Source organism: Mesoplodon bidens (genome assembly GCF_964165515.1).
Source record: "Mesoplodon bidens genome assembly, chromosome: 7".
NCBI classification, from domain to species: domain Eukaryota; kingdom Metazoa; phylum Chordata; class Mammalia; order Artiodactyla; family Ziphiidae; genus Mesoplodon; species Mesoplodon bidens.
This window is the reverse complement of record NC_138164.1, coordinates 21,182,153-21,197,138: the sequence shown is the minus strand read 5'-3', so window position 1 is coordinate 21,197,138 and position 14,986 is coordinate 21,182,153. Positions and strand designations below refer to the sequence as shown.

At 35.2% G+C, this 14,986-nt stretch overlaps 1 protein-coding gene across 1 annotated transcript; it reads right to left on the bottom strand.

The window, feature by feature from the left end:
* Positions 1–14,438: 14,438 nt before the first annotated feature.
* LOC308620540 (non-histone chromosomal protein HMG-14-like) lies at positions 14,439–14,738 on the bottom strand (the record flags this gene model as incomplete). Its single annotated transcript, XM_081240216.1, has 1 exon — positions 14,439–14,738. The coding sequence occupies one exon, from the start codon at positions 14,736–14,738 to the stop codon at positions 14,439–14,441; it is 300 nt and encodes a 99-aa protein (XP_081096342.1).
* Positions 14,739–14,986: the final 248 nt, after the last annotated feature.

Genomic DNA, 14,986 nt, shown 5'->3' with positions numbered 1-14,986 from the left:
AAACTAGAAATTAATAACAGAAGGAAACAAGAAAATATCTAATCCCTTGGAAACTAAACAATACATTTCTAAGTAATTCATAGGTCAAAGGGGAGTGTCAAGAGAAGTAAGAAAAAATAAATTAAAATTAAAATTAATTATATTGAAATTTGTGGGAAACAGATAAATCTGTGCTAAGGAGAAAATTTATAGCACTAAAATGCATATAATGAGAAAAAGTCTCAAATTAACAATCTAAACCCCCACCTCAAGAACCTAGAAAAAAGAAGAACAAAATAACCACAATGTATGCAGACAGAAGGAAATAATAAAGAGCAGAAATCAATGGAATTGAAGACAGAAACAATAAAGAAAGTTAATGAGAAGAAAGTGCTAGTTCTTTGAAAATACCAATGAAGTTGACAAACCTTTAGCAAGACTAAAAAAGAAAAGAATCTAAAAAGGAGTGGACATATGTATATGTAGAACTGATTCACTTTGCTATACACCTGAAACTAACACAACATTGTAAATCAACTCTACTCCAGTAAAAATTATTTTAAAAAAGACTAACAAAGAAAGAATGAAAGAGAAAAAAATACACAAATTACTGCTATCAGGAATGAAACAAGGAATATCACTACAGACTCTGTAGTCATTTAAAAGATAATAAAGTAATATTATGAATAGCTTTACACCCATTAATTTGACAACTTAGATGAAATGGACTAATGCCTTGAAAAATACAAACTATCATTATTCACCCAATATAAAGTAGGTCATTTGAATAGCTCTATTACTATTAAGGAAATTGAATTTATAATTTTAAAATTCTCAAAAATAAAATCTTCAAGCACAGATGATGTTACTGGAGAATTCTATCAAATAATTAAAGAAGAATTAACATCAGTTCTACACAATTTCTTACAGAAAATAGAAGAGGAAACACTTCCCATTTCATCTTATGAAGCTAGTCTTATCCTAATAAGAAAACCAAACATAAACAGTAGATATAAAAAGAAAATGATAGACCAATCTACCTCAGAAGTATAGATTAAAATATCCTTAATAAAATATTAGAAAACACTGTTTAGCAATATTGAAAAAAAAGAAAAGAACAACAAGAAAAGAAAAGGAAATAAAAGGCATATAGTTCAGAAAAGAAGAAAGCAGTGTGTACATATCAATTCCAAACTCCCTAAATATTCCTCTCCCCCACGCTTCTGTTCAGGTAACCACACTGCTCTATTTAAATTGGATAACCAACAAAGCCCTACTGTATAGCACAGGGAACTCTTCTTGACATTATGTAACAACCTAAATGGGAAAAGAATTTGAAAAAGAATAGATACATGTATATATATATATATATATATATATATATATATATATATATATATATATATCACTGAATTAGTTTGCAGTACACCTGAAACTAACACAACATTGTTAATCAACTATAATATAAAATAAAAAGTTTTAAAAAAAGAAAAAGAAAACAAAACTGTCCCTATTTGCAAATGACATGATTGTATATGTGAAAATCCCAAGGACTCTATAGAAATCATCTAGAACTAATAAATAAGTTCAGAAGTGCACAGAAAAAAACAGATAAATATGCCAAAATCAAAGTGGAGGAAAAAATCTTCAGGGTCTAGAGCTAGGCAATGATTTCTTTGACTTGATACCAAAAGGATGACCCATAAAGAAAAAGCTGATAAAATGAATTTCATCAAAATTAAAACATTTACTCTGTGACAATGAAAGGCAAGCTAGAATGAGAGAAAACACTTGCAAAGTACATAACAAACAAAGGACTAGTACCTAGAATATATAAAGGATTCTCAAGACTAAACAGTGAGAAAAACAGAAACAATCCAATGACTTAATGGGTAAAAGACATTCACTGAAGAATATACACAAATGACAAATAAGTACATGAAAAGATGTTATCATCATTAGCCATTGAGGGAAAGCAAAGTTAAATCAAAATGAGATATAACTGCACACCTATCAGAATGACTGACATTAAAAAAAAAGTGATAATTCCAAATCGGGAGGGATTGCAAAGAAACTAGATCACTCATGGATTACTGCTGGGAATGCAAAATGATACAAACACCCTGGAAAACAGCTTGGCATTTTCTTTAAAACCTAAATGTGCAACTACCATACAACCCAGAAATTGCACTCCTGGGAATTTATTCCAGAGAAATTTAGATGTATACCTACAGAAAAACCTGTCCATAAAACTTTGTAGTAACTTTATTTGTAATAGCCAAAAAATGAAAACAATACAGATGTCTTTAATGGGTGAATAATTGAACAAACTATGGTATATCCATACTGTGGAATACTACTTAGCAATAAGATTGAATTATTGATATGTGCAATAGCCTTCATGAATCTCCATAAAATTATGTTGAGCAAAAATAGCTAATTCAAAAAGGTTACAACCTGTACAGTTCCATGTATATAACACTCTTAAAATGACAAAATGATAATAAGGCAGAAAATATTAGTGTTTTCCAGGGGTTAAGTAGGGGATGGGGGCAGAAAGGAAGTGGATGTGACTATAAAGGGGAAACTTGAGGGGTTTTGTATACTGTTCAGGTTTTCTAGATGTTAAAATGTATTAGCTTTTACTTTAGGTAAATCCATGTCTTTTCTTTTATAGTTTCAGCCTTTGGAGTCTAGTAGAAAAATATTGCACACAGCAAGATCATAAAGGAAAATTCACCTTGTTTTCTTCTAACAATTTTATGGTTTTGTTTTCCACTTTTTCTGTTTGTTTGTTTTTGTTTTGGGGGGTTTTTTGTTTGTTTTTTGTAACATCTTTATTGCAGTATAATTGCTTCACAATCGTGTCTTAGTTTCTGTTTTATAAAAAAGTGAATCAGTTATACATATACATATGTCCCCATATCTCTTCCCTCTTGCATCTCCCTCCCTCCCACCCTCCCTAACCCACCCATCTAGCTGGTCACAAAGCACTGAGCTGATCTCCCTGTGCTATGTTGCTGCTTCCAACTAGCTATAAAATTTAAATTTGGTAGTGTATATATGTCCATGCCATTCTCTCACTTTGTCCCAGCTTACCACTCCCCCTCCCTGTATCCTCAAGTCCATTCTCTAGTAGGTCAGCGTCTTTATTCACGTCTTGTGCATAGGTTCTTTATGACCATTTTTTTTTGTTTGTTATATAGATTCCATATATATGTGTTAGCATACGGTATTTGTTTTTCTCTTTCTGACTTACTTCACTCTGTAGGACAAACTCTAGGTCCACCACCTCACTACATATAACTCAATTTCATTTCTTCTTATGGCTGAGTAATATTCCACTGTATATATGTGCCACATCTTCTTTATCCATTCATCTGTTGATGGACACTTAGTTTTCATCCATGTCCTGGCTATTGTAAATAGAGCTGCAATGAACATTGTGATACATAACTCTTTTTGAATTATAGTTTTCTCAGGGTATATGCCCCATAGTGTGATTGCTGGGTCATATGGTAGTCCAATTTTAAATTTTTAAGGAACCTCCATACTGTTCTCCACAGTGGCTGTATCAATTTACATTCCCACCAACAGTGCAAGAGGGTTGTCTTTTCTCCACACCCTCTCCAGCATTTATTGTTTTTAGATTTTTTGATTATGGCCATTCTGATGGGTGTGAGATGATATCTCATTGTAGTTTTGATTTGCATTTCTCTACTGATTAATGATGTTGAGCATTCTTTCAAGTGTTTGCTGGCAATCTGTATATCTTCTCTGGAGAAACATCTATTTAGGTATTCTGCCTATTTTTGGATTGGGTTGTTTGTTTTTCTGATATTGAGCTGCATGAGCTGCTTGTAAATTCTGGAGACTAATCCTTTGTCAGTTGCTTCATTAGCAAATATTTTCTCCCTTTCTGAGGGCTGTCTTTTCGTCTTGTATATGATTTCCTTTGCTGTGCAAAAACTTTTAAGTTTCATAGGTCTCATTTGTTTATTTTTGTTTTTATTTGCATTTCTCAAGGAGTTGGGTCAAAAAAGTAAATTGCTGTGATTTATGTCATAGAGTGTTCTGCCTATGTTTTCCTCTAAGAATTTGATAGTTCCTGGTCTTACAGTTAGGTGTTTAGTCCATTTTGAGTTTATTTTTGTGTATGGTGTTAGGGAGTGTTCTAATTAAATTCTTTTACATGTAGCTGTCCACTTGTCGCAGCACCACGTATTGAAGGGGCTGTCTTTCTCCACTGTATATTCCTGCTTCCTTTATCAAAGATAAGGTGACCATATATGCGTGGGTTTATCTCTGGTCTTTCTATCCTGTTCCATTGATCTAAATTTCTGTTTTTGTGCCAGTACCATACTGTCTTGATTACTGTAGCTTTCTAGTATAGTCTGAAGTCAGGAAGCCTGATTCCTCCAGCTCTGTTTTTCTTTTTCAAGATTGCTTTGGCTATTCGGGGTCTTTTGTGTTTCCATACAAATTGTGAAGATTTTTGTTCTAGTTCTCTGAAAAAATGCCAATGGTAGTTTGATAAGGATTGCATTGAATCTGTAGATTGCTTTGAGTAGTATAGTCATTTTCACAATGTTGATTCTTCCAATCCAAAAACATGGTACATCTCTCCATCTGTTTGTATCATCTTTAATTTCTTTCATCAGTGTCTTATAATTTTCTGTATACAGGTCTCTTGTCTCCCTAGGTAGGTTTATTCCTAGGTATTTTATTCTTTTTGTTACAATGGTAAATGGGAGTGTTTCTTAATTTCACTTTCAGATTTTCATCATTAGTGTATAGGAATGCAAGAGATTTCTGTGCATTAATTTTTTATCCTGCTACTTTACCAAATTCATTGATTAGCTCTAGTAGTTTTCTGGTACCATCTTTAGGATTCTCTATGTATAGTATCATTTCATCTGCCAACAGTGACATCTCTACTTCTTCTTTTCACATTTGGATTGTTTTATTTCTTTTCCTTCTCTGATTGCTGTGGCTAAAACTTCCAAAACTATGTTAAATAAAAGTGGTGAGAGTGGGCAAACTTGTCTTGTTCCTGACCTTAGTGGAAAAGGTTTCAGTTTTTCACTATTGAGAACAATGTTGGCTGTAGGTTTGTCATATATGACCTTTATTATGTTGAGGTAAGTTCCCTCTATGCCTACTTTTTGGAGGGATTTTATCGTAAATGGGTGTTGAATTCTGTCAAAAGCTTTCTCTGCATCTATTGAGATGATCATATGGCTTTTATTTTTCAATTTGTTACTATGGTGTATCACATTGACTGATTTGCATATATTGAAGAATCCTTGCATTCCTGGGATAAACACCAGTTGATCATGGTGTATGATCTTTTTAATGTGCTGTTGGATTCTGTTTGTTAGTATTTTGTTGACGATTTTTGCATCTATGTTCATCAGTGATTTTGGCCTGTAGTTTTCTTTCTTTGTGACATATTTTTCTGCTTTTGGTATCAGGGTGATGATGGCCTCGTAGAATGAGTTTGGGAATGTTCCTCGCTCTGCTATATTTTGGAGGAGTTTGAGAAGGGTACATCTTATCTCTTCTCTAAATGTTTGATAGCATTCACCTGTGAAACCATCTGGTCCTGGCCTTTTGTTTGTTGTAAGATGTTTAATCACAGATTCAGTTTCAGTGCTTTTGATTGGTCTGTTCATATTTTCTATTTCTTCCTGGTTTGGTCTCAGAAGGTTGTGGATTTCTAAGAATTTGTTCATTTCTTCCAGGTTGTCCATTTTATTGGCATAAAGTTGCTTGTAATAATCTCTCATGACCCTTTGTATTTCTGCAGTGTCAGTTGTTACTTCTCCTTTTTCATTTCTAATTCTATTGAATTGAGTCTTCTCCCTTTTTTTCCTCATGAGTCTGGCTAATGGTTTTTCAGTTTTGTTTATCTTCTCAAAGAACCACCTTTTAGTTTCATTGATCTTTGCTATCGTTTCCTTCATTTCTTTTTCATTTATTTCTTTTCTGATCTTTATGATTTATTTCCTTCAAAAATCTTTGGGGTTATTTTGTTCTTCTTTCTCTAATTGCTTTAGGTGTAAGGTTAGGTTGTTTATTTGAGAGACTTCTTGTTCCTTTTGGTAGGTTTGTATTGCTATAAACTTCCCTCTTAGAACTGGTTTTGCTGCATCCCATAAGTTTTGGGTCATTGTGTTTTCATTGTCATTTGTTTCCAGGTATTTTTAAATTTCCTCTTGTATTTCTTCAGTGATCTCTTGGTTATTAAGTACTGTATGGTTTAGCCTACATGTGTTTGTATTTTTTACAGATTTCTTCCTGTAATTGATATATAGTCTCAGAGCCTTGTGTTCAGAAAAGATACTTGATATGATTTCAATATTTTTAAATTTACCAAGGCGTGATTTGTGACCCAAGTTTTGATCTATCTGGGGAATGTTCTATGAGGACTTGAGAAGAAAGTGTATTCTGTTTTTTTTGGATGGAATGTCCTATAACTATCAATTAAGTCCATCTTGTTTAATGTATCATTTAAAGCTTGTGTTTCCTTATTTATTTTCATTTTGGATGATCTGTCCATTGGTGAAAGTGGGGTGTTAAATCCCCTACTATGTTGTGTTATTATCAGTTTCCCCTTTCACAGCTGTTAGTGTTTGCCTTATGCATTGAGGTTCTCCTGTGTTGGGTGCATAAATATTTACAATTTTTATATCTTCTTCTTGGATTGATCCCTTGATCATTATATAGTGCCCTCTGTTTTTTTTCTTGTAATAATCTTTGTTTTAAAGTCTATTTTGTCTGATATTAGAATTGCTACTCCAGTTTTCTTTTTATTTTCATTTGCATGGAATATCTTTTTCCATTCCCTCACTTTCAGCCTGTGTGTGTCCTTAGGTCTGAAGTCAGTCTCTTGTATACAGCATATATATGGGTCTTGTTTTTGTATCCATTCAGCCAGTCTATGTCTTTTGGTTGGAGCATTTAATCCATTTACATTTAAGGTAATTATCAATATGTATGTTTCTATTACCATTTTCTTAACTGTTTTGGGTTTGTTATTGTAGGTCTTTTCCTTCTCTTGTGTTTCCTGCCAAGAGAAATTCCTTTAGCATTTGTTGTGAAGCTCTTTTGGTGATGCTGAATTCTCTTAGCTTTTGCTTGTCTGTAAAGGTTTTAATTGCTCCATCAAATCTGAATGAGATCCTTGTTAGGTAGAGTAATCTTGGTTTTAGGTTTTTCCCCTTCATCACTTTAAATATGTCCTGCCACTCCCTTCTGGCTTGCTGAGTTTCTGCTGACAGACCAGCTGTTAACCTTATGGGGATTCTCTTGTGTGTTATTTGTTGTTTTTCCCTTGCTGCTTTTGATATTTTTCTTTGTATTTAATTTTTGATAGTTTGATTAATATGTGTCTTGGCATGTTTCTCCTTGGATTTATCCTGTATGGGACTCTCTGTGCTTCCTGGACTTGATTAACTATTTCCTTTTCCATATTAGGGAAGTTTTCAACTATAATTTCTTCAAATATTTTCTCAGTCCCTTTTTTTTCTCTTCATCTTCTGGGACCCCTATAGTTCGAATGTTGGTATGTTTAATGTTATCCCAGAGGTCTCTGAGAGTCTTCTCAATTCTTTTCATTCTTTTTTCCTTATTCTGCTCTGTAGTAGTTATTTCCACTATTTTGTCTTCCAGGTCACTTCTCCATTCTTCTGCCTCAGTTATTCTGCCATTGATCCCTTCTATAGAATTTTTAGTTTCATTTATTTTGTTGTTCATCACTGTTTGTTTGTTCTTTAGTTCTTCTAGGTCCTTGTTAAATGTTTCTTGTATTTTCTCTATTCTATCTCCAAGATTTTGGATCATCTATCCTATGATTATTCTGAATTCATTTTCAGTAGACTGCCTATTTCCTCTTCATTTGTTAGGTCTGGTGCATTTTTACCTTGCTCCTTCATTTGCTGTGTGTTTCTGTGTCTTCTCATTTGGCAAACTTACTGTGTTTGGGGTCTCCTCTTCCCAGGCTTCAGGTTCGTAGTTCCCATTATTTTTGGTGTCTTCCCCTAGCAGCTAACTTTGGTTCAATGTGTTGTGGAGGGGACTAGTGCCTGTGTTCTGGTTGATGAGGCTGGATCTTTTCTTTCTGGTAGGCAGGTCCACATCTGGTGGTGTATTTTGGGGTGTCTGTGGCCTTATTATGATTTTAAGTAGCCTCTGTGCTAATGGATGGGGTTGTGTTCATGTCTTGCTAGTTGTTTGGCACAGGGTGTCCAGCACTGTAGCTTGCTGGTCATTGAGTGGAGCTAGGTCTTGTCTTTGAGATGGAGATCTCTGGGAGATTTTCACCATTTAATTTTACATGGAGCTGGGATGTCTCTTGTGGACCAGTGTCCTGAACTTGGCTCTCCCACCTCAGAGGCACAGCCCTGATTCCTGGCAGGAGCATGAAGAGCCTGTCATCCACACGGCTCAGAATAAAATGGAGAAAAAGAAAGAAAGAAAGAATATAAAATTAAATTAAATTAAATTTAAAGTTATTAAAATAAAAATTATTTAAAAAAATTTTATATCATTAAAAAAAAGAAAGAGGAGAGCAAACAAACCAAGAAACAGATCCACCCATGATAAGAAATGCTAAAAACTATACTAAAAGAAAAAAAATTAAAACGGACAAATAGAAACCCTAGGACAAATGGTAAAATCAAAGCTATACCGACAAAATCACACACAGAAGCATACACATACACACTCACAAAAAGAGAAAAAGGGAAATATATATATATATATATTGTTGCTCCTAAAGTCCACCCCCTCAATTTGGGATGATTCATTGTCTATTCAGGTATTCCACAGATGCAGGGTACATCAAGTTGATTGTGGAGATTTAATCCACTGGTCCTGAGGCTGCTGGGAGAAATTTCCCTTTCTCTTCTTTGTTCGCACAGCTCCTGGGCTTCAGCTTTATATTGGGCCCCGCCTCTGTGTGTAGGTCACATGAGGGTGTCTGTTCTTCACTCAGACAGGACGGGGTTAAAGAAACTGCTGATTCGGGCGCTCTGGCTCTCTCTGGCCGGGGGCAGGGAGGGGTAGGGAATGTGGGGCCAGCCTGCTCTTGTGTGATGTTGCACCAGCCTGAGGCGTGCCGTGTGTTCTCCTGGGGATGTTGTCCCTGGATCACGGGACCCTGGCAGTGGCGGGCTGCACAGACTCCAGGGAGGGTAGGTGTGAATAGTGACCTGTGCTTGCACACAGGCTTCTTGGTGGTGGCAGCAGCAGCCTTTTTGTCTCATGCTCGTCTCGGGGGTCCGTGCTGATAGCCGCGGCTCACACCCGTCTCTGAAACTCCTTTAAGAGACGCCCTTAATCCCCTCTCCTTGTTCATCAGGAAACTAATAGGCAAGAAAAAGTCTCTTGCTTCTTTGGCAACTCCAGACATTTTCTTGGACTCCCTCTCAGCTAGCTGTGGTGCACTAGCTCCCTTCAGGCTGTATTCATGCCGCCAACCCCAGTCCTCTCCTTGTGATCCGATCTCTGAAACCCGAGCCTCAGCTCCCAGTCCCCGCCCAGTCCGGGGGATGAGCAGACGAGTCTCTTGGGCTCGTGAGTGCTGGGAGGCACTGATCCTCTGTGCAGGAATCTCTCCACTTTGCCCTCTGCACCCCTGTTGCTGCGCTCTCCTCCATGGCTCCAAAGCTTCCCCTCTCCACCACCCACAGTCTCCGCCCCCATAGGGGCTTCCTAGTGTGTGGAAACATTTCCTCCTTCACAGCTCCCTCCCACTGGTGCAGGTCCCATCCCTATTCTTTTTTCTCTGTTTTTTCTTTTTTCTTTTGCCCTACCCAGGTATGTGGGGAGTTTCTTCCCTTTTGGGAGGTCTGAGGTCTTTTGCCAGCGTTCAGTAGGTGTTCTGTAGGAGTTGTTCCACATGTAGATGTATTTCTGATGTATTTGTGGGGAGGAAGGTGATCTCTACGTCTTACCCTTCCTCCATCTTGAAGCTCCTCCCCCCCTGTTTTCCACTTTTAAATCAATTTTTCTATAGATTGGATTAGGAGATATGGTGCCCCATATTGATTTTTTTCCAAATGTAGAATCAACTGTCTGAACACTATTAAATACTGTATCCTTTACTCACTGATTTGAAATAACATCTTAATCACTTAAAATATTCTTACATTTACTTGTACTGACTATATCTGGATTTTTTATCTGTAAATTTTACCTCTCTTTTTTTTCTGTGCCCGAGAATCACCATAATAAATCATTTAAGGACCAGAAAATGTTCCAGTGGTAATTCCTGTTCATCTACTTTTACTATTCATGAAATCACCAGTTGGGTAAACTTTGGCAAGTAATGTTCTCTGAACTTCAGTTTCTCTGTCTGTAAAATATAACTAAAATATGTTTCTCTTTATTACATATAGCATGCCAGATGCTCCTCATTCAAAAACCTATTAATAAAGGATGTGGTAAGAAATTCTGTTTACTTGGAGTAGCTGTTTTGTGCACCAGAATCTTGTTTATAAGTATTCTTAAAAAAAACCTTTTTTATTTTGAAATAGTTTTTTTTATTGTAGTTGATTTAAAATATTATATTAGTTTCAGGTGTACATCATAATGGTTGTATTTTTACAGATTATACTACATTAAAAGTTATAAGATAATGGCTATAATTCCCTGTGCTATATAAAATATATTCTTGTTGATTATCTATTTTATACATATTACATTACATCTCTTAATCCCATTAGGAGATGGGATCCTGCCCCTCCCCCTCCCCTTCCCCACTGTTAATCACTAGTTTGTTTTCTATATCTGTCAGTCTGTTTCTGTTTTGCTATATATGAATGTTTATATTACTTTTCAGATTCCACATATAAATAATATTATACGGATTTTGTTTTTCTCTGTCTGACTTATTTCACTAAGCATAATATTATCTAGGTCCATCCACATTGCTGGCAGTGACAGAATTTCATTCTTTTTAATGATTAATATTCATATATATCACATCTTTATCCATTTATCTATTGATGGACACTTGGTTTACTTCCATATCTTGGCTATTATAAATAGTACTGCTATGACATTGGGGTGCATGTATCTTTTTGAATTAGTGTTTTCATCTTTTCCAGATATATATTCAGAAGTGGAATTGTTGAATCATATGGTAGTTCTATTTTTAGATTTTTGAGGAACCTCCATACTGTTTTCCATAGTGGTGCACCAATTTATATTCTCACCAACGGTGCACAAGGGTTCCCTTTTCTCCACATCCTCACCAACATTTGTTATTTTTGGTCTTTTTGATGAGAACCATTATGACAGGTGTGAGCTGATATCGCATTGTAGTTTTGATTTGCATTTCACTAATAATTAGTGTTGTTAAGCATGTTTGCATGTGCCTATTAACCATCTGTAAGTCTTCTTTGGAAAAATGACTATTCAGGTCTTCTGATCACTTTTTGATTGGGTTGTTTGTTTCATGTTGAGTTACATGGGCTATTTATATATTTTGGATATTAACCCCTGTCTGTAATATCGTTTGCAAATATCTTCTCCCATTCTATAGATGATCTTTTTGTTTTGACAATGGTTTCCTTTTCTGTGCAAAAGCTTTTAAGTTTAATTATGTCCCATTTGTTTATTTTTGCTTTTGAGATAGATCCAAAAAATATTGCTATAATTTATGTCAAAGAGTGCTCTTCTTATGTTCTCTTCTAAGAATTTTATGGTTTCAGGTCTTACATTTAGGTCTTTGATCCATTTTGAGTTTATTTTTGTATATGGTGTGAGGGAATGTTCTAGTCTCATTGTTTTACATGTAGCTGTCCAGTTTTCCCAACACCACTTATTGAGGAGACTGTCGTTTCTCAATTGTATATTCTTTTCTCCTTTGTCATAGATTAATTGATCATAGGTGCATGGGCTTACTTTTGGGCTCTCTATTCTGTTCCCTTGACCTAAGTGTCTGTTTTTGTGCCAGTAGCGTGTTATTTGATTGCTGTAGCTTTGTAGTGTAATATGAAGTCTGGAAGAGTGATACCTCCAGCTTTGTTCTTTTTCCTCAAGATTGCTTCAGCAGTTTGGTTTTTATTTTTATTTTTTGGTTTGTTTTTGTTTGTTTGCTTTTTTTGGTTTGCTTGTTTTTTGTGGTTCCATATGTACTTTAAGATTATTTGTTCTGGTTCTGTGAAAAAAATTCATGGGTATTTTGATAAAGGTTGCATTAAATATGTGTATTGCTTTGAATAACATGGCCATTTTAAAAATATTAATTCTTCCAATCCAAGAGCACAGGATATCTTTCCATTTCTTTATAAACTTCAATTTCCATCATCAATGTCTTATAGTTTTCAGAGTATAGGTCTTTCACCTCCTTGCTTAACTTTTTTTCCTAGGTATTTTATGTTTTTCATGTGATTTTTAAGTGGAATCTTTTTTACTTTCTTTCTGATAGTTCATTAATAGTGTATGGAAAATCAACAGATGTCTGTATATTAATATTGTATTCTACAATTTTGCTAAATTCATTTACTAGTTCTAATAGTTTTTTGGTGGAGACTTTAGGGTTTTCTATATAGAGTATCTCATCATCTGCAAATAGTGGCAGTTTTACTTCTTCCCTTCCAATTTGGATACCTTTTCTTTTTCTTGTCTGATTGCTGTGACCAAGACTTCTAATACTGTGTTAAATCAAGTGGAGAGAGTGGGTATCCTTGTCTTGTTTGTAAATTTAAAGGAAAGACTTTCAACTTTTCACCACTGATGATGATGTTAGCTGTGGGTTTGTCATTAATGGCCTTTATTATGTTGAGATATGTTCCCCTTATACCCACTTTTTATCATGAATTGATGTTGAATTTTGTCAAATGCTTTTTCTGTGTCTTTTGAGAAGACCATGTAATTTTTATCCTTCCTTTTGTTAATGTGGTGTATCACATTGATTGATATACAAATATTGAACTTTCCTGTGTCCCTGGAATAAATCCAACTTGACCATGGTGTATAATCCTCTTTACATTTTGTTGAATTCGCTTTATGAATATTTTGTGGAGAATTTTTGCATGTATATTTATCAAAGATATTGGCTTGTAATGTTCTCTCTTTTTTGTAGTGTCTTTGTTTGGATTTGGTATCAGGGTAATTGTGGCCTTGTAGAATAAATCTGGGAGTGTTCCATCCTGTCAATTTTTTGGAATAGTTTGAGAAGGATAAGAATTAGTCTTCTCTCTATGTTTGGTAGAATTCCCCTGTGAAGCTGTCTGGTTCTGAACTTTTTTTGCTGGAAGTTTTTTTGTTTTGTTTTGTTTTATTACAAATTTAATTTCACTACTAGTATTGGTCTGTTCAAATTATCTGTTTCTTCCTGATTCAGTCTTGGCAGTTTGTATATTTCTAGAAATTTGTCCGTTTCCTCTAGGTTGTCCAAGTTGTTGTCATATAACTGTAGTATTCCATTATGATTTTTTGTATTTATGTGATATTGGTTGTTATTTCTCTTCTTTCATTTTTTATTCTGTTTATTTGGGTCCTCTCTATTTTCTTCTTGTTTAGCCTGGCTAAAAGTTTATCAATTTTGTTTATCTTTTCAAAAAACAGCTCTTGGTTTCATTGATCTTTTCAATTGTTTTTTTTTTTTGTGTGTGTGTGTGTGCTTCAAGAAATTCTTTCATAATAGAGATTTTATTTGTTGTTTTGAGGAACAGTACACAGACATTTCAAGTTGTACACAATTCTCAACATACATACCAAAAATCTAAAAAATCCTGTAGTTGTGATTCTTTTCTGAACAGTTATTCCAGTGATTTTCCAGTTTAAAATTTGGAAACAAATTTTCCTTCACAGGATATCAAGTACCAGTATCTTCAAATATTGGTATGCTGTTACATTGTAAGTCCCACTAATTCACAATTTAATATCATGTACACTACATACTCAAATTGTCAATCGTTCACAGCACATTAACAGTTACTAGAAGAACTGGACTACTATGACCAAAGATGTTACAGAGTGCACAAAATTCTGCCCAGGAGAGCCAAGATCAAGGGGTGAGTGGTTTGCTTTAGGAAACAATCTTACCAAAAACAACATTGGAAGAGAAGTAATTTAAAGTGTTTAAGACATTAAATGCATAACTGACTCCAAACTGCCATTTAGTATGCTTTGTATTATAGGATATAAAAGCTACCTTCCATCTGTGGAATGTTAAGCTGACACCCAAGACAGTCAAAGCCTCCCATATTCAATATTGCACTATTTTCTGCTTATACCAAAAAAATAAACAACGAGCAAACAATTTCACCTTTTTAAAAAAAGCATTTACACTTAAAAAATGAGATGAGGTGGGATTCCCTCCTTTTTCAAAATGTTTCTAGAGCTACTAAAAAACTTGCATTTACAAAATAGTTGATAAAAATATTCCTCTGGATTGTACAAGAAGGGAGACAGGGAACACTGATAGGACCGGGTGTGTGATATTAATCAGACTTGGCTTCTTTGTCTCCTGCTTCATCAGAAGTTGGGCTCTCCTCGCTTTTAGTTTCTCCATTTTCTGCGGGTAAGTCTTTAGTCTCTTGGTTAGCCACTTCAGCCTGTTTTCCCTTTGCTCCCCTTTTCCCTTTTGTTTGCACTTTTTTGTCTGAAGATTTTTTCCCTGCCATGTTTTTTGGCTTTGTTTCCACTTTTGCAGGAGCCGGTTTAGCTGACAACCTCTCCAGTCTCCTCTTGGGTTCCTCCTTCACCACCCCCTTGGCAGAGCTGACCTTCCTCTTGGGCATCGTGGTGGTGGGGCAGGCACGTGCCAGGTACCTGTGGGCTGCTGCACGACGAGAGCCTTTGAGAAACTGGGCTGCCTGGCCGCTGCCACTCCTCCTACCCTCTATTGTTTTTTTAATCTCTATTTTATTTATTTTCTCTATAATCTTTATTATTTCCTCCCTTCTGCTGATTTATGGTTTGCTCTTTTTTTTTCCTGATTCTTTTAGGTGGTAGGTTAGGTTGTTTGTTTGAGATTTTTTTGCTTTTT